Raw genomic sequence first — 20159 nt, 5'->3', positions numbered from 1 at the left:
AGGAAGGAGCTTGTAACCAGCGCTGCATGTCCAGGCAAGAGTGGTCACCCCAGGGGGTGGTGCAGGCAGCTGGAGTAGCCTGGAGACCTAGGGTGACTCCATCCTTCTTCCCCAGGCCAGCTGACCATACGTGGCAGTGCTGTCGCTCACTGGAGGTAGGTCTTCTCACCCTCCAAAGCTCCTCTCCAGACCAGCCTCCCACCACCCTTGGGGGTTGGCTTATTGCTCTGGCTGGGATTGGTGTGTGTGTGGGAGGCTCCCTAGAAGGCTGGCAGAAGCCCTCTCCTCCTGCCAGGCAATGCCCAAAGTGAAGGCTGGACTCAGGGGTGATAACAAGTCTCCAGAGGGTGGGCAGCCATTCCAGGAGGGGAGGAGAGCAGGGCAGAGGGCAGAGGCATCTGGGCATGGGTGGGCTGGGAAGGGATTGATGGTTGGAAAGAGTGAGGCCCAGAGAATTCATTCCCTTCTTACTCAGCTCACTGCAAACTTCCTGGGAGGACCAGGGGCACCTGGCGGCACAGGTCTCATCATACCACTCTTCCCCTCTGGGGCCCTCAAGGGCTCCCTGCTGCCCAAAGACCAAAGACCAAACTTCTTGGCCAATGTTTAGGCCTCCACACATGGCCCTACCTGATCACAGCCTCCCCTTCCCCAGTGTGGGCCACTCCATGGGCCAGCTGCGGTGCATGCACGCATGCTTGTGCACACAGGGCACTTTCCCACCTCCAGGCCCTTGCATGGGCTGGTGCCTCTGCCTGAAGTGCCCTCCCTGCTTCCTCATGTACTGAAACCTTATGTGGCCTCCAAGGCTGCAGTGGGCACCCCTTGTTTCTGTCCATCAGCACTGCCCTGTGCTCCCCTGGGAAGGCCATGTCCTGAATGTCCCCCTGTGGACCCTCCCTCCCAGGCTCTGAGGCCTGGGATGCTGGGTAGGTGGGACTGCCCCCAGCTCCCTGCACATCCTAGGCTGGATTCAGCCTGTAGCCATCCACCTCACCAGCAGGCCCTGCTGGCCACTAGGCACTGTCTTCCTGGAGGTTGGGGTGGGGGGTGAGGCTGCCCTGAGGCCTGAAGAAGGAAAAGCCCGGGAGGGGGAGGGCCCAGGATGGGCATGTGACTTAGGCCTAAGTAACCAGCACATCTCACTTCCCTGGCTACAGTGAGGGGCTCAGGAATGGGCACTGGGGCAGAATGGATCTATCTAGAGCTGATCTGAGGGCTTCTGCCAGGGAGGGGAAAGAGACAAGTGCTGTCTTCCGTGCCGCTGCACTTGAACCTGAGAATGTGTACAGGTGAGGCTGGGGCAACGACCTGCCACCATGTGAGTTGAAGAATAAAGCCAACTGATATGGTTTGGCTTTGCGTCCCCACCCAGATCTCATCTTGAATTGTATTCCCATAATTTCCACATGTTGTGGGAGGGAGCCAGCGGGAGATCATTGAATCATGGGGGCATTTTCTCCTACACTGTTCTCGTGGTAGTAAATAAGTCTCATGAGATCTGATGCTTTTATCAGGGGTTTCTACTTTTGCGTCTTCCTCATTCTCTCTTTGCGTGCTACCATCCATGTAAGACAGGACTTGCTCCTCCTTGCCTTCTGCCATGATTGTGAGTTCCACGTGGCCTCCCCAGCCACGTGGAACTGTAAGTCCCGTTAAACCTTTTTTCCTGTATAAATTACCGTCTCGGGTATGTCTTTATCAGCAGCGTGAAAACAGACTAATACATCAACACACAGGAGGCAGCGCCAGCCAGTGCAGAGACTGAAGCCAGAGGTGTCACCTGAGCCCTGAATCCAGTCATACCGGGAGTTACATCTCCCAGTGGACTGGTTTTGTGAGCCCATATTGCTGAAGTCAGTTTATTTTATTTTAAAATTTTCAACTGAAAGGGTCCTAACTCACTCAAAGGCACTCCCAGATGCCGATTCGTGAAGGAAGCCTCCCGTGACCTCTCCCCCTCCGTGTTTGCACCACTGCCCAATACTCTTATGTCATCCTTTTCCCTTCCTGCTGGCTTGCCTGGATTTGCAGTAATTTGTCTACATGTGGGTCTCCCATGTAGCTCCCACCTTACCATCCTAGTGTCTTGCATGTGGCACCATGCAGTGAACCTCATGCCCGGCAAGTGCTGAGTAATGTTTGGTGAGTGCCTGGTGGCCCTTTCTCCACTGGCATCTGGGCAGAGTTCAGCCTTTAGCAAAAGGCCGGCTCCTGGGAGGCACCCTGTGTGAACTCTGCCCAGATCACTGTGTTGGTGGGTGCGGGACTGGTGCATACCGATGGCCTCCAGGATGAGCGTGTAGGCGGCTGTGGTCTCCCGGTCCAGGCCCACCACGGTTCTCACAACGGCATCGCGGTAACCCACGCTGAACTTCCCATCCACGTTGCCACCTGTGGGTGAAGGAGAGGAAGCTTCCGGCTGGGAAACAGAGCTCCCGGCCAGGGGAAGCGGGGACTCTGCTCCTGAGCTGGGACCCGCGATGGTGAGTCCAGGAGTGGGAGGCTGTGCTGCTGATTCGGCCCTGCCTGAGGTGCTCTGATGCGGGTGCAGCTTGGGTGGGCTCAGCGGGGGTGCCAGATGCCTGGAATCAGTTCCTAACCTTCACGAAGCACCTCCTGTTTACAGGTACTTCATGCAGACCATTTCATTTAGCCTCCACCTCACAGAGGAGAACCCCTCACTCAGTGATGTGCCTGTGCCACTCTGGGTTTCTCCATGCGTGGGTCCCTGGGCTTATCCTTCACCCCTCCGCTCCCTGCCCGTCCTGCAGAAGCGTCTGAGCAGCTAACCTGCATAGGGGCTTGTATATGTTGCTGAGAACTCTGGGGTTGGCTGAGCATCCCCCAGGCCCCTCATCTCGGAGGTGAGATGGGCTGAGGAGCGAAGCTTCCTGAGTGGGGACATGGAGGCTCCACAGAGGGAGGAGTCAAGGCAGGTGTACAGGAGACAGGGATTACTGAGTCTCCTTGAGTTCTGGGACAGGTGGGAAGTGTGAGGGTCTCCTCTGGCGGTGGACGGGAGTCAGGAAGGAACTTCCAGAACAGCGTGGAGACCCCTCCCCTGCCAGCTGGCGAGCAGTGTGGTGCTCTGGGCAGCAGAGGGCGCCACGGCACCAGCTTTGTGGTGAGCTTGGGCAGGACTGGGCTCAGCTCCTTGCAGAATGTGCACTGAAAATCCGGGAGGGCTCTGGGCAGGTCAGCGGGAGCCCACCACTCTGGGGTGCTGAAGAGTCATCCTGCAGGCTGCCAGGTGCTCCCCTGTTCTTGCTGGTTTGCCCCTAGGGAAAGCCTCCTGACCCCCAAACCTCCAGTGCTCCCCAGTGTCTGAAGTACCATCTGCAAGGGACACACTCTGACTCCCGGGGAGCCCAGGGCAGAACTAGGACGTAAATAGTGTGGGCAGTGGAGCCACGGAGCTGGTGCCATGTGAGGGGTCTTAGTAACTAAGCCCTCCCTAGGGCCGACTTGAGGGCCAGACTGTAAGGAGTGGGCCTGAGGGTGCTGGGCCCCTTCAGGCAGGTGAGGGAAGAAAGGGAAGGCTGAGGGCTGGGAGGTCACGTTGGCCGCAGCAAAGCCACAGATGGGCTGTGAGCTGGGCTTCCTTGCTTCATGGGGAGGCATTGGGAAGGCTGGTGTGTGCCCTGCTAGTGTGTACAGGCACACATATGCAGAGGCAACATGTGTGTTGGTAGGCAAGTCATGGACAGAGAGAAGACTGAGCCAGTAAAAGGGCCAAAGAGGGTTGAGGAATGGGGAAGACTGCACCCCCATGTGTCCCAGCATCTCTCATGTGTCGGGGAGGCTAAGAAGCTGTGTTCTCATCCAGGAATGGCAAACCCATGGCATGTGCGCCACCACCTACCAATCCTACCACTGTGGCAGACATCACTAATCCATTGCAGCTCACTTTCCCCTGTAAGCCAGGACATGGCCTCATCATCTGTGGCCACAGCTCTGCAGACAACAGCCAGGCAACATTTTTGAGCTAAAACCATTTCATTTAGGGAGATCAAAACCATCTGCCTCTAAACAGATGGGAATTCTCAACAGGTCCCCAAGGAAGGATGAGGCCACATTCCTCCAAGTCACTGCTCTGTCACCCAGACTTGGGGCGGGGAGTGGGGCTCAGGGCTCCTCCCTAGGAATCATGGGGCCTTACCTCCCTCTAGAATGAACCTTGGTAGATGCTCCCCGTCCCTGCAACCAACAGGTTCAGGAGGTCCCCAGGGAGCCAGTCCAGAGTGATCCAGCTGCAAAGCCCTTGGGAAGAGCCAGGAGCAAATCCTCGGGAGGCACCACCAGAGGCTAAAGCCCAACAGTAGAGCCCTGACCTCTTTTGCACCCTCACCTGCCCCCACCTAGTCTGGCTGTCTATCTGGGAGGGGTGGGGGCAGGGCCCCAGGAGGCCTGCACAGGTGGGCGGAGGCCGGGGCAGCACCTGTGATGAAGTAGCTGAGCTCTGCATTGAGGCCCACGTCGTTGTCCGTGCAGTTCAGCCAGACCACCCGGAACTCGCGTGGCACGTCCTCGGACACGGACACATTGTACACGGCCGGGAAGAAGGTGGGCGTCTCGTCGTTCACATCCAGCACTGCGGGGCAGAATGGGCGCCGGGGCTAGGCCTGGCTTCTGCCGCAGAAGACCCTGCTCCAGAGCAGCGTCTCCAGCACCAGACCAAGTAGGGAATGAATTCCCAAGGGAGTCACGGGCTCCAAGTGGCATCTGTGTCAACACCTCCTGGCCATAAGCCCAGGGCCCCCCATGCCCACCGGGGCCAGGACCAGGCCCACCAGTGCTCCAGACCCTCCCGCTGTCCCTGTGCCCTGGGGGCTTATTGCTGCTCAGCTGTCAAAGGGAGGAGAGAAAACCTTAGAACCTCTCTCCAGTACGCGCCTAACAACGACCATGGCAACACGGACAATCATGACAACGATGACGACAGTGACCATTTACGAGCTTGTCCAGCGTGCCAAGCCCATGCTGAGTGCTTCCCATACAGGATCACATGCAGCCCTCTGAGCACCCTAGGAGGTGGGCATTATTAGACACACTGTGGAGCTGAGGAAGTGGGAGCTCAGAGCAGCTGAGTGACTTGTCCAAAGTCACACAGTGGCACAGTGGAGGGCTGGAGCCTCAAGGTCTACCCTCAGTATGCAACGGAGTTTCAGCAAAGGGAGCTCACTTTGAAAATCCCACCCCCCGAAATAAGGTTTAATTTCCCTTACAGATGTGTTTATTCCGCTCTGCATGCTAGGCCCCTATTCCTCAGGCAGATGGGGCTTGGACAACCTTCATAGCGAAGTGATCCCCACCCCACTTGGGTTCCTCTGAATGGTATCACCAGGAGAGATCCTGGGCCCATTTGATGTTATGGCTTCTGCTGAGTCTTGGAGAAAGGCCCTCCAGGGGTCCTCTCTTAAAGCTGGGACATATTCCCTGTCCATCATCGGCCAATAAGGGGGTCCTGAAACTGGCAACAGAAACCCACAGGCAAGCTTCGGACCAATGGGAGAGAGAATGTTGTGCTCTCTGAAATCCTCACCATCTTAGGTCTCAACTGAAGAGGGTCAGTGTCTGAGCCTGTGCTGAGCTAACTACACCCTCCCCCGCCCCCTACCATCCCATGGAGGCCAGCAGAGCTAGGATGGGATTGAACAGGCTCAGGGAACAGGCCATGTCTTGCCTGCTAAACTCTGCCCTTATTTCCCTGGGGTTATTCCTGGCCCCTTGGCAACAGCTCATGTCTGCATCCTGTCCTGAAAATTAGTGGAAACAGTACCCCGTCCCTTCACCAATAGAGGGCAGAGACACTGGGAATGAGCATGAGAGTCCCAGGGGGATGAGGATCTTAGGGAGTCTGGGAGTCCCAGCTGCTCTCTTCCCAGGGTGATGCCCTGCTACTGCCAGCCCAGGGGTTCCACACCCATGGGAGGGGGAGGTCTCCTTTATGTCTCCCAAACAAAAACTCTGGCCTTCCAAAGAAGACAAAGGGCTCTGCACCCTCCCTGCCTGTTCATGACCCTGAGGGTCCCGGGCCCTGCTCAAGCCCTCTCTGCTGTTGCCACGATCAGAGGCTAGGAGGGGTGGGGATGATGGGGCCTTGGCAGCAGGTCCAGGCCACTGCCCCTGAGCTCTGGGGCACTGAAGGCAGTGGTCAGGTGTGGAGAAGGCTCTGCTGTGTTGAATGGCTCCAGCTGAGGAGGGCACCTCATTAACAAGGGAGCCTGTGCCTACAAGTCCAATAGACAGCAGTGGGGGACATGGGCTCCCCTCTACCCCTGCCCCTGACCCAGGCCTGTGCCCACACACTGAGCACACAGCAGAAGCCCCTGAGCCCCCTCACCATGGATGGTGAGCGTGCTGGTGGAGCTCTTGGTGGGCGTGCCTGCATCACTGGCCACCACCCGCAGCTGGTACTCGGCGATGCGCTCGCGGTCCAGCTCGGTGGTGGTGACCACCACGCCGCTGCTGCTGTTGATGAGGAAGTCCATGCGGGGCATGCCCACCGGCATGCGGTAGGACACCAGGCCGTTCAGGCCCTCATCGAGGTCGATGGCCACCACCTGAGGGCAAGGAGGGGCAGCATGAGGGCGGGGAGGGGACACTGGGATGGATGCTTCTCCCCCAAGAAGTGCTCCTCCTCCCTGCCAAGCCACACTTGGCTGCAGCTAGACACATCTGCTCCCCTCCAAGCCTTAGGCCAGGCCACTGTCCCCAGGGCACCCTCCCAGGCACCCTCTAAGGGGGTCGCATGTCAGCTGAAAGGCGTCCAGATGCACCAAGTGAGGCCGGTGATGGGGTGGCAGAGGGACTTTTTAGAATAAGAGCTCAGGTCTCTACAGCGCTTTCTCCCCTTCATCCCCTGCTCTCCCCAACAGGAAGCCCTCCCAGATTTGGAGCAGCTGTTCCAGCTTAAGGACCCCCACCATTATCTGGAGTTCAACCACGTAGAAGGCTGGATTCACAGACTTCCCCTTCCCCGCTTTGCTTTGATTTGTGAGAGAGTAACAACAAAAATAAAATTACATCAAGCGTTCTTTTTTAAAAGTCACTTGAGGATTTCATTATTATTATTTTTTTAAAAAACTGTTTGTGGCCATGCACAGGCAAGCCTCCCCCCAAATTCCTACACTGTTCTCATCTGCACCTCCAGTCCTGATCAGATTGCCCGACTCAAGACCCTGGTACCCTGAATGTTTTACTGAAGTGGATTCAAGGCATTTGGGGAAATGTGTAATAATAAATAAAATAAGAGTTTTGGATTAAGCCAAGACTCTCAGGATTGGGAGACAATATCAAGGTCATCTGATCTATTTCACATCCAACAAACTTGAAGAGAGGTGTCTGGACTCAGCTTGAATGCTTTCCAGGACGGGGGGCTCAGTACTTTTACTTTACTTGCGCACAGCTCTCCCCCCTGGAGAACGCTCTTCTGCACAACCAGCAGAAATCTGTATCTCCTGAGGTCCTAGGTGGGACCAGGGAGCCACAGTTCAAGGGAGGGCCCTCATCGTGTATGTGAGGACAGTTTCCAAGTTAAACGCTCCCCACTCCTTCCTCTATGAACTCAGAAGTTGCATTGGTGGGCATCTTTCTTCGCCGGTTGTGAGCCCCAAGAGAACAGGGTTTGGGGGTTGACTCGCTCTCACCCCGCCTCCCCTCCGGTCTGGGGGCTTCCTTGGGGACGGACTGCCGTTCCCTGGATTGAGGCGCCCCCTGCTGGGAGTTTGGGGACCTGCCAAAGAACACCATTCACCTCCTCCTACAGATGAAGAAACTGAGGCACAGCGGGCCTGTGGGGCACCACCAAGCTCACCCCCTCTGGCATCCTGACAAACAACCCCATATTCTTCTAATGAGAACAGGCTAACCTGATACAGCCATTGTGTCTCAGGTATAAGCCCTCGTGACCGACACACAGCGATCACCACAGCTACCGTGTTTCCTGTGTCCAAGTTCCAGGGTGCTTCATACGTGTGTCTGATTGAGTCCCCACAGCACAGCCAGGCAGGTACTATTATTATCTCCATTTCACAGATGAGAAGCTGAGACTCAGAGAGGTTAAGCAGTTTGCTCCAAGTACACAGCACCCTGGTGCTGGAGATGGGATTCACATCCCCGTTGGTTGGACTCCACGGCCCATGCTCTTAACCAGGAGGGTCTCCAGTGTTTCTGAATGGCCCCTGGAGGGCTGAGGTGTTGAAAGGACTTGAAACCCTGGATGTCATCTCCCCTAAACCAGCACCTTCAGGATCCCTCTAATCAGAGGATGATGGAACAGGAGGCAAAGAAGCCAGGCCCAAGATCAGACCATGTGCTTGGCCAAGGGGTCTTGGGCAAGTCTCTTTAGAGCCCTGCAAAGTAGACAGGGGCCCCTCTACTGTAGTAAAGGGAGCTGATCCGGGGCTTATGAGAAGGCACGGGAGAGGCAGATGCCCAGGGCTACACTCATCTGGCCTTCTTTGTATTCTAGAACCATCTGCAGGCTTAGGGAATGGAAGGTCCAAGGTCCTGGGCCAGACCTCCATAATCAGGCCCTGAGAAACTTGGACATGACTTCCAGAATTCCATCTTTGCCTCTCTCCCTCTCTCTACCTCTGCCTTTGCCCATCTCCCTATCCTTTTCCTGCCACACTTCCCTCCACGTCTCCAGAGCCTCTGTCCTTCAAGACCCAGCTCCTCCCCTGCCCCAGCCCTGCAAAAGTATTCAGCCTGGGCTAGGCTCCTCAGGCACCCACTGCCCACTTCTGGGCTGGTAGGAATGAGATGATAGAGACTCACTTGGTAGATGGAGACCCCCGCCGGGATGCCTTCAAGCACCTCGGCCACAAAAGGCAGGTTCTGAAAGGTGGGGTCATTGTCATTGAGATCCAAGAGGTTCACAAACACTGTGGCACTGCTGGTGGCTCTCAGAGGGGGCCTGCCACCTGGGAAGACCAGGGCGAGAAGGGGCCAAGGACAGGGTAAGATGGGTGCAAGAGAAAACGGACAGGAAGAAGGCAAGTGGTGAGAGGGTGGCAGATTCAGAGCCCTCCATCCCAAAGGCCCCTCCAGGAAGCAGCCTAGGCCTCACAGCTCCCCTCCCCAGCTCCCTCCATTCCCTCAGGGTGCTCTAGGAGTCAAAACTGGGGCGTGGGTATTACTCTACTCTTGGTGATCAGACATAGACCTCCTGGGTGGGCCCCAGGTACACCAGAGGCCCAGTCACCAGGGACACCCGCAGCCTAAGGTGTGGGGGCCGTGAGGGGCGAGAGGGGTCCATACAGTCAGTGACAGAGACGACGATTTTGCGCATCAGCTCGGCCTCATGGGGGTCGGGGTTCTCCCGGTCCAGCATGGCGTGGGTGGTGCGGATCTTGCCCGTGGTGCTGTTGAGGCTGTAGAACTTGTTGGGTGGCTCGATGCTGTACACCAGGGTGCCATTCTCCCCCAGGTCTGGGTCAACAGCCACCACCTGCCCGGGAGGGAGCAGACCCCTTCACTGAGCCACGCCTGGGGAGGGTGTCTCTGGGCTGGCCGGGAGTATCTGAGCTCAGACGTTGGTCCTGGGGAGGGGGCATCCTGGCTCTGGCCCAGGAAGTGGGCATCCCCGCTGGGCCCGGTAGGGGGGTCCGAGAGGGCTGGGAGGCAGGAGTTCTCTAGGGGAGGGGCTGGGAATGGCTGGGGAGTCTGTATTCCAGCTAAGATTTTTGAAAGGATTTGAAACCCTGGATTTTGGAGACTGGGTTCCTCCTCATCAAACCCTCCCTCCCTTCCTTCCTTTGAAGCATTAGATTGTGACACCAGAGATGACAGGGCATGTGAAGGAAGCCATGGCTGGGGCCCAGTTTCAGAAGGCGGGACTCAGTTAGCTGGGGCAGTCGCAGGGCTGGGGGAGTGTTAAGGAAGGAGAGGGTGGAGCTCCCTGAAAGGGAGGTACATCGTCCCTGATAAGGGGCAGGGTCTCAGGACTGGACCTCAGACACTCTGGCCCCTTCAACTCCCCGGCCTACAGCCTGGTTCCCCACTTATAACCCCCACGTCATGAAGGGGTCAGTGCTCAGTGCCATCCTAACCCAGGGGCGGTGAACCCCACAGCCTGCTGTCCCTTAGTGTCCCAGATCCCACACAGCCAGGTCATAAACAAAAGGCAAAGGGCCCCCTGCAGCCTTTGAGGGTTCCTCATCTTCGCCGAGGCCCCCTGTGTGCACCGATCCCCTGCTCTGTGGGGAAGCTCCCTCGTCCTCCAACCGCCCTGCCTTCCACAAGGAGAAAGCAGAGCCCAGAGAGGCACAGGCCAGTCTTATGGTCACACAGCACCAGCCTTGGAGCTGACCCAGCTCCCAGCCTGGAGGCTCCTGAGGTGGCCCTTACCCCTCGCTCACCCCTGACCCTGCATTGCAGAGGCCACTGTGGCACCAGGGGTGGACAAGATCAGTGGTGGTGGGGGGAGAGAGGTGACTACAGTCCCTGGGGCCACATCAGGACAGTGTTATTCTTAACTGCAGGACACTCGGTGATGACAGCCAGGCTTGTCAGCTCCTTCATCTTACTTGATGTGGAGCCTTTTGTGCTTTGGCAGCAGAATCTGTCCCTCCTCTGCTTAATCCCCAGCCAGAGGTGTCTCTGGGGCCACCAGACCAGAACAGACAGATGAGCTGCCCTGGCTGAGAACTCCCATCTGCCCCTGTCCATGGGTCCTGGGGAGGCCGGGGAGAGAGAGGCTGATGCAGAGCTGAATGCTGTGGCACCCTAGGCAGGCTTCTCCTTCAGAGAGGTGGGGGCAGCCCCCACTCCCACCAGGGACTGCTTGGCCCTCCTCTCCCTTCCCAGCCTCGCAGCACCAAAGGGTAGAGGAGGGGAGGTCCCTGCCTTCCAGGCCTGAGGTGTCCTTATCTTGCTGTGGGCCCATTGCCTCAACTTCCCTAGCCTCCATAAAGGGAAGCCCAACACCCCCATTTTGCAAACAGGAGATAGGGCTCTTAGGTACTCCAGGCATAATTTAAAACAGGCCAAGTCATTTCACAGATGGACATAGAAGACCAGCATTCCTTGTGTTTCTACAATGCTTCTCTCAACAGTTTGAAAAGGGAGAATTTTTTTTTCTTTGAGACGAAGTCTTGCTCCATCACCCAGGCTGGAGTGCAGTGGTGCAATCTCGGCTCACTGTAATCTCCACTTCTGGGGTTCAAGTGATCCTCCCACCTCAGCCTCCCGAGTAGCTGGGATTACAGGCAAAAGCCATCACGCCTGGCTAATTTTTGTATTTTTAATAGAGACAAGGTTTTACCATGTTGGCCAGGTTGGTCTCAAACTCTTGACCTCAAGTGATCCTCCCGCCTCGGCCTCCCAAAGTGCTAGGATTACAGGTGTGAGCGACCGCACCCAGCCTGGGGGAGAGATGATTTTCTCCCTATTTTATTTTTCTGGATGGGGAAACTGAGGAAGAGAGCAGTTAAATCACTTGTTCCAGGCCAGGCCTGTTGCTGAACAGGCTGAGATACATTTCACATGGCGGGTGGTTTCTCCTCTTCCATTCCCTCTTCCTGCCCCTACCATGCCAGAGAGTGCCAGGGTAGCTGCTTCCAAGTGATCCTGGTCGGGGCATGGGCAATGGTTTTGGGTCTCTTGACCCACTCTCTGGTCACAGGGCAGGTTGGGAGTACAGGAGAGGGTGGAGGGCTGTGACCTCTCCTGCAGGCTCCCTGCTGGGCGATTTTGTAGAATCTCACCACTTTCCCCTCATTTATTTCCCATTTCACGCCCGTCATTTTTCTCCTGGCCTGACAGGGAATAATTCTCTCCTTCTCCCCTCTCCTTTATTTTGCTGGAGGGCTTTGAAAGGCTCTAAATCAATGCCCATCAGCCAGGTCCTTGAAGGCAGCTGCAGGAGCCAGGAAGGAGAGTGGGACCAAAATCTCCCTTGCAGACAGAGAGACGGCCACTCCGCCAGCGCACACCAGTGCAGGTGGACATCCTCAGTGCCTGCATGCCAGGCCATACCCAGTGCATGCAGATGCACACACTGCACCAATTCCAAATGCACCCAAATGAAGCCACATGTGGGAAGACACTTGTCTGCATGCAAGCTCTGAAAATCACTGGGGTTGCCTTGTGCCTCCGACTCCAGGTGCTGTGGCCCATGCCATGTCTACAGAGGGCTCTTGAGAGAGTCTTGGGCCATACGCCCTAGTCTACCTCCGACAAGGAAGACCCAGCCACCTCCTGGCTGAGCTAGGGGGTAGGGGAAAGGAAAGGTAAGATATTCACCAGCTGAATCAGTCCTCAACAACACATATTTTGAAATATTTTGAACACCTACAATGTGCCTGGAACTGTGCTAGGCAGTATGGTTTGACAGTGAACAAGACAAGTGCAATTCCAGCAAAGGAAGCAGATGATGGTAATGATAGTGATGATGGTGACAGCTACCATTTACCGACCACTCCCCATGTGCCAGTGCTTCCTATGTCTTGGCTCAGTAAGCGCTGATCACAGTTCTATCGGGTGGGGACTCTTACTAGCCCTATTTTTTAGATGAAAAGAACTGGAGCACAGAGAGTTTAAGCAACTTGCCCAAGGTCACACAGCTGGTAAGTGGTGTAGCTAGAGTGAGAACTTGGGCATTTTGGTACCAGAGGCTGTCTGCTTAATCACTAAACCACGTGCCTCTTAATAAGCAAATAGCCTACCAAACAAATAAGCACAGATTGTGGGTCCAGCTCTGCAGGAAACAGAATTTGGAGAGGGGTCAGAGCTACTTTAGACATTAGTCAGGCAGGGCCTCTCTAAGACAGCTGACGTTTTAAGCTGGGACAGATGAAACAGAATGAGCTACCTATGAAAAGAGCAGGGGTCAGGGAGGAAAGGGCTCGTGCAAAGGCTCTGAGCTGGGGGAGAGTTGAGTGGGTGCAGGGAAACGAAAGGCCTGTGTGTTGGGGATGGGTGGTGGTTGTGGGCGTGGGTGTGTGCGGTGGGTGTGGGAAGGGTGGGGTGGGAGATGAGTCAGGTGGTGGGCCAACCCCTGTTCAAATATCACCTCCTCCTTCTGTCACCTGAACCTCGGTTAGCTATCCCTCTGTAGCCACCTCACCTCACACTTTGGCCACAGACCCTACCTCAATCTGGGGCACTGTGAGGCCCTAGAAGGCTCCAGGGGGTCCTCTCCAAGGTAATGAGACATACCCCTGTATATACATATGTATGCATATATACATTTTATGGCTATAAAATTGGAAATAATTTTTATAACTTCCTTTTCAAAATATTTGGCTATGACAAACTTGACTAACATATAAGCTTCTTGATTTCTGATTTCCTGGCAATCGTCATACGTAACTGGGAATTCCAGAAAATTCTGGAAAATTTTCAAGAATTCTAGAAAAATCTAACCTCCAATTTGTCCTCGAATGTAATGAAATTTTCACAAACACTAAATTTCATAGTTACTAAAGCTGCCATCTTTCATCTGAAAGATGTTTCATATAAGTTTTAATTTTGATTTTGCCCTTTTCTCTTTGAACTTTCAGGTCATCACATTTATTTTTCAGGTCTCAAATACTACCCTGGGGCACTGAAAATCTCCAGCCTGTGCCCACCTGACGCCAGCGGTGGAACAGCCACACCCGCTCTGTACTACAGATAGGGATGATGCGGCTGGCTCCTCAGGGGTGACAATGGGGCAGACCCTGCGGGCTTTGTAGGTCTGGCAAGGGCTCTGGCTTTTGCACAGGGTGAGATGGGAACCACTGGGGTTTGAACAGAAGAGTGACATGACACTCCCCAAAGGCAGGCAGGGCAGGAGCTTCCTTTTTTTTTTTTTTTTTTTTTGAGACAGGGTCTCTCTCTGTCACTCAGGCTGGAGTGCAGTGGTGTGATCTTGGCTCACTGCAGCCTCTATCATCCAGGCTCAAAAATCATCTTGCCTTAGCCTCCTGAGTATCTGGGACCACAGGTGTGCACCACCACACCTGGCTACTTAAAAAAAAATTTTATAAAGTGGGGGTGGGGATCTTACTATGTTGCCCATACTGGTCTCGAACTCCTGGGCTCAAGTGATCTGCCTGCCTTGGCCTCCCAAAGTGCTGAGATTACAGGTGTGAGCCACTGCACCTGGCCTGGTGTTGCTTCCTGTACCCTCAGCCTGACAAGCGTGGGGCCTGGCATGCAGTAGGCATTCCGATAGCTCGTGGATTTCCTGGAAAGTGAGGAGGCACTGGGCAGCAGGCCCTTGGTCCATTGTCCGTGCCTGCTCATGGCTCAGAAGGACATGTGGAGGGCAGGAGACCTGGTGAAGGGCGGGGGGACCAAAGCTTGCAGATGCCCAAGACTGTGTGCAGTCCTCACCTGGCACACCCACGCCTTGTCTGCCGGGTGTACTACTTGATAACGGCAATCCAGGCTGGTGTCCTGTGCAGCCCCTTTTTCCCAGAGCAACCTTCCTCATCTGCCCCTCAATTCCCTTTGGGAGGAATTTCCCAAAAACCTAAGGGAAAGGTGAGGGTTGACCAGAAGGTGTTCAGAGGTGAGATCCAGCCCCAGCTCTTGGAATCCCTGGCTGGGGTGGGGAGGAGGTTACCCTGGGCCAGTGCAGTGCCCACAAGGCGGCAGCAGAGAGCACCCACCAAAGAGCCTAGAGAGCTGTGTCAAAGGGCGAGGGTCCTGGTTTCTAAACCTGGCCCTGGGCTGGAAGAAATTCCTCTACGGGGCTTTGAAAAAAATCACAGATTCCAGATCCCTCACCTCTGCCCTATTCCACTGTGCCTATTCCAGTGCCAGAGCCATACTTGGCAGTGGCTCTGGATGGGAGAGGAGGTCAACCTGGAAGGAAGGACAAAGAGGGAGGGAAGGATTGGCCGTCATGCCTATCTTCCTTTCCACATTGTTCACTGACTGGCTGTCGGCTGGTGTGTGGGTGCCCCCTCCCAGAGGAATAAGGACTGGGCCAGGTGGTTTCTAATCCCTTGTCTCCAAGTCAGACAGACCAGGGTTCGAGTCCTGACCGCACCCTTTACTAGCTTTGGGACCTTGGGCAAGCCTTTAAGCTCTAAGTCTGTCTCCTCCACAGTGCAGTGGCAACGGAATCCCTCTGCCTTGTGAGATTACAGTGAGGAGGAGAGAGTTCCTGAGAAGCCCTCAGGGGAGGCTCAGAGCACATCCCAGGTGTTCAGTCAATTGCCAGGATTCATGTCCCCCACAGGGCTGGGTGGGTGGCAGTGGGGATGTTCATGTGGGGACAAGCCTCCTCAAGTAAGGCCACGTGGTGTACAGGGTGGGGGAGGAGAAGGCTGAAAAATGTGGACCTCCCAGCAGAGCAGATGGTGTGGGGGTGGGACCTGGGCTTCCTCAGTTTCCCCAGGATTCTGGTCTCCTCTGGAGATGCCCTGGCTTTGACCGTGTCTCCCCTCTGCACCCTGAATTGTGCACATTCCTGCACATGAGCACACAACACACACAGGGGCCTGTGCAAACCTGGCAAACCTGTGCCAGAAAATTCCTGAGGTGAACAAATCCCCTGCTGGGCAGCCCTGGGGGCCAGCCCGTGGGGGAGCTGACCCAGATGGATGACTGCAGGGGCACGGCAGTGAAAGACAGGTGCTGGGGTGGAGCTGGGGCTTGTGCAGTGTAGGGGTGGGAGCTCTCCAGAGGGGGTGGCCAGAGTCCCGGGCTCTAAGGGCACGTGTGGCTCACAAGCGGAACCGGCCAGAGCTCCCCTGCCACTGTCCCTGGGCTGCCTGAAGCTCCCTTTGACAAAGCCTGAGGCCTACTGACACTGGAGGCTGGATGAGGGCTTTCCCTTGACCTCTGACTGCCTTTCACCATGCAGGAGAACCGCTAGAACTCTATTGCAAGAGCCAGCTCAGAGGGACACAGAGTCCACCAGCCCCACAGGGGAAGGCCCCCTGGAATCGCAGTGGGAGGGGCACAGACCCCTGGTAAGGGCCACCTGGCGGTTCTGCTGCTCTGCCACCACCTACCGTGGTCACGTCAGAGTCTGGAGGGGTCATCTCCACCAGGTTGATGTAGTAGGGTGCGTCCTTCCACGTGGGGTGGTTGTCGTTGATGTCCAGGAGGGTGATGTTTACCTGTGAAACCATAAGGGGCGCTGGGAGACACACCCAGCTGAGATGGGCCAGGGCAGGGCCTGCCAGGGGAAAAGTGCTCAGATGCCCACGGGCAATCTTCGCATTAATTCTGCCAGCTCCACCAACCTTGGGAGCCTTGGGCAGGGCCTGGGCTTTTGAGGGCAGGAAGGAGCCAGGCCCCTTCAGGAGAGAGAGTTCCAGTGTTGTCCCATCAGGAGGCAGTGGAATGGATGTGATAACCCCTGAAATCCTTGCTGTGACCTGGGACTTCCCCCATCCCTGCCTCCAGTCTTGGCTGAAGGTGACTGACAGGGTGGGGGATCTAATAGAATCCCTTGAGCCTCCCCGTCTCAGCTACAAGCCAAGCAATTTCCCTGCTCACCTGCCACCAGGTACATTATTTATAGGGCTCTGATTCCTATTAGTAGGAGCCTCCCTTGACAGAGTAGGGCACTGGGGATTTTTCCATCAAATCCCTGGCCACGCGATACCGTCTCCAGCCTCTCTGGCTGGGTAAGGATGGGGTGGCTGCTGCAGGCTGGGTGAGGGCCACAGTTTTGAGGGTGAGCCAAAGAAACCGAATGGGGAACAAAGAGGGGAGGTGGCTGGAGTGACTGTCAGCTGGTCCTCCCGCTTCCTCTCCCACAGAGGGCTTCTTACTTCCCCTTTCACTTCTGCAGCCGAGAGCTCATTCGAGGTCCCCACGTTTCATTCCTCTAGCTTTCTACTCTCTGGGGCACATTAGTTGGGGGAGAACAAGCCCCCAGGGACCCTCCAGGGCCCTGCTTCCTGCTCTGAGCTGCTCTTCCTCACAGGAATGCCTGCTTCTGCTTTGTTGACAGGCACCAAGGCAAAGAGGGGCCTATGGGGCTCATGCCTTCTGCCACCTGCCCTCCTGGATTTTTAGGGGCAGGAGAGAAAGTATTTCATTTTGCTCCTCCCAAGTGCCCCTACATTCCTGGTGGTGATGCCTTTCTTCCCCACAGCTGTGGTGGCCCCGGGGGCTGACCTCTGCTGCTGATGAGTTCATTTTTGCCCCCTTGCTCATTCTCACAAAGCCTCACACTGGCTCAGGAGACGGGGGTCCAGAGGTACAAGCAGGGAGCAGCAGCCTGGCCGGCGAAGGGGAGCTGGGGCACGGGAGGGGAGCGCACTCACGGTGGCGATGCCAGTTTTCTGGTTGTGGCCCACACCCCCGTCCACTGCGCGAACGATGAGGATGTATTCAGACTTGGTCTCTCGGTCAAGCAGAGACGTGGTGGTGATTTCCCCTGCCAGAGAGAGAAGTGGGTGCGTGAGAGGGTTTGGGTGGGCCAGGGAGAGAGGGAGGGAAGAAGAGAGAGAGCGAGGGAAGGAGAGAGAGTGAGAACTTGCATGAGAAATGTTAGCAAGCTACCATGATCTGGCAGCCTGGATGTGTTCCTGAGCTGGTGCTCACAGTGGGAGACGGGAGAGCTCCTGTGCCTTGGGAGCTGGTTCCCCAGGGCTGGGCAACACAACCCCACGAGGAAGAAATATTTGCAGATGTGGGAAAATCTAGGCTGATTCTCAGGGTTAGGGGCTGGAGAACAGGGCAGGAGGGCCATTAGGCCTTAAGCTCAGTCACAGATCACCTCTTGTTTAGACTTTTGACATTATCTTACTGGCTTTCTCACCTGGAGCTAGTTACTTCAATCCTCTGTGCCTCAGTTTCCTCATAGGGTCCAAAGGGAACCATAATAGGAACTACCTCATAGGGCTATTGTGGGGTTAATTTAATTAAGATCATGGAAATCTTAGAACAGTGCCAGGCGCTGTTTATTTATACAGTCACAGAAATACAATGACAGGAAATGAAAACACCGGGTGTTCACATGCGTCTAACTTGTGACTCATTACTGGACAGTTCAACCTATCCAACCTTATCGTGCATTGATAATTAATAGTTATAAAATAATTTCCTAATTACATTGTGAATAGCATAATTACATTGCCTCGAGTTTTTTTAGTGTGCTAAATCTGAACAATTAAACAACATTTCTTGTTTGCCTGTATTTGGTCTTTCTTTGTATTTTGGTGTAACTGAAATGTAAACATCACCCTGATAGTGGTGTGCTGGTAAATGTTTGACAACTGGCTCCCCAAAATAAAAAAAAAAAAGGCATTTGCCAATTTCCTTGGTGTAAATAGCCCCACCAGGGCCCATTTTAAGCTACCAACTTGGTGGTATTGAATATGGAGTTCACAATTGAGTGCCTCGCTAGCTCTTGGGAGCAGGGTGAGCCAGTCCCAGCAGACTTCAGCAATCACAGCAGCCAGGCCATTTACTATCTTGCATCAGCCATGGGAGAGCACCCACGTGGTGAAGATGTGAGATGTGGATTTGAATTCTGATTATGGCCCTTCCCAGGCACTTGGCCTTGGAGAATTTTAATTCTTTGAAGCTTCAGTTTTCTCATCTATAAAATGGAGATTAGTGTGACTTCCATGCAGAGCTGTTGTGAGGCTACAGTAATTCCAGGCGAGGCTCCCAACACTCAGAAAATGACTGTTTCCTTCCAATGGACTGTGAGAATTCTCCACGGGCAGGGCCTGTGTGCTATCCATCTTTTTATCCGCATTGCCTGAGCTGTGTGACCTGGGCCAAGTCGCTTAACTTCTCTGTGCTTGGTTCTTTCCACCATAAAACAAGGCAGCTGGACCAGATTGCTTTTAGGACCGCTTCTACCCTGACAGTTCCCTCTGTGGCACACTGGCTTGCCCTCTGGTCTGTGCAGGGCTGAGCAGGGAGCTGGGGGTGGGTGACAGGGCAGCTTAGGTGCTGAGGCCAGGAATGGAAGACTCACAAAGGTCTGCCCAACAAGCCACACTGCCTGCCAGGGTGGTGTCAAGTAATTGGCAGGGTGAGGAAGAAATTAATCTCTAAAAAGTTTTAAACGTGAACTTATCGGCATGATAGATGGCCTCTCCTGTCTGGGAAATTAGATCCAATTAAGGCCACCTCTGTGGAGCAGCCCTGGCTAATTTGACCGAGGAGCTCAGAGGAAAACACTTACACCTTTGGAGCCAAAGTCGTGTTAAGGCAGCAAGAAAATATCTGTGTCATTAAAGGCCCCAGGTGAAGCTGGAGCCCTGACTGGGGAGGCAAGGGCAGGGGTGGCTGAACGGCCAGGGAGCTACTCATATAATGGCGCCTTTAATGTTTGGATTCCGGAGTCAGGAGTTCATGCTCTGCGAGTCCTCAGTCAGGTTACTTAACCTCCCCAGTGGCTCAGCTTCCTCATCTGGAAAATGGGGATAAGGCTAGTACCTGCCTCACAGGTGACGAGGGCAGAATGAGATGCTGCTGCTGCTCAGAGCCCTGGGAACAGTGCTGGGCATGTGGTTCATATCCATTCATGACATGACTCTGAGACCCCTGGGAATGAGGGCTCACTGTGGGGGAAGCTCCTGAGAGCTGGGAGGAAGGCCCTCACTTTCTCAGAGATAGAAAAAGAGGCTCACAGTGGCCCTGGGTCCCCTTCCTCAGTCTTTGTACCTGTCAGCACCGGCCATCTGCTCCCCAAGCCTCCAGGAAAAGGGATTGAAGGCTGACTTCCAACATGGAGGGATGGATAGCAGGAAGAGCTGATGCCCTGCTGGCCACTGACCACCTGCAGCAGGGATGGCCAGTGTCCACCAAGGATTCCTGCTCCCTTCCCAGGGGAGAATTATTACTTGGATGTGACTGCCAGGCAGGGCCTGGCCCATAACCTCCTCCTAGTGCTCTGACAACCCATGCTCTCTTTTCCCTTCTGCAGTGACCTTGGAGCCACAACATGGAAGGGGCCTGGGTCCCAGAATCATCATGTGGAAGGCTGTCACTCAACATCTACATGGGTTGACTATATGAATTTGAATTTGTATTGTCTCAAGCCACTGAGATAGGGTGTAGCTGTTTAGCATCGACAGTTCCTTTAACTCATACAGAAATGCGTATTGGAAGTGGGGTGCCTTGCATGCCCACTGAGCTGACTAGCAACCTCATGAGGTCAGAGCCATGTCTTATTCCTTCCTGTACCCCAGCACCTGGCTCAGAGCAGCCCCCACCCCAATTTCTGAATGAACATATGA

General features: G+C 55.0%; 1 protein-coding gene across 1 annotated transcript in view; it reads right to left on the bottom strand.

The window, feature by feature from the left end:
* Positions 1-20159, bottom strand: part of LOC129392945 (cadherin-23-like) — a 336485-nt gene that overhangs the window by 21196 nt on the left and 295130 nt on the right. Inside the window, exons 20-26 of the mRNA XM_055092951.2 lie at positions 17226-17338; positions 15960-16067; positions 9268-9457; positions 8785-8930; positions 6347-6566; positions 4442-4594; positions 2281-2394 (exon numbers count right to left, since the gene is read on the bottom strand). Coding sequence (XP_054948926.1) covers positions 2281-2394; positions 4442-4594; positions 6347-6566; positions 8785-8930; positions 9268-9457; positions 15960-16067; positions 17226-17338 — 1044 coding nt within the window. The remainder of the gene's footprint in view (positions 1-2280; positions 2395-4441; positions 4595-6346; positions 6567-8784; positions 8931-9267; positions 9458-15959; positions 16068-17225; positions 17339-20159) is intronic.

This window comes from Pan paniscus, chromosome 8, assembly GCF_029289425.2.
Source record: "Pan paniscus chromosome 8, NHGRI_mPanPan1-v2.0_pri, whole genome shotgun sequence".
NCBI lineage: Eukaryota > Metazoa > Chordata > Mammalia > Primates > Hominidae > Pan > Pan paniscus.
The sequence above is the reverse complement of the archived record's forward strand: the minus strand, read 5'-3'. Positions and strand labels throughout refer to the sequence as shown.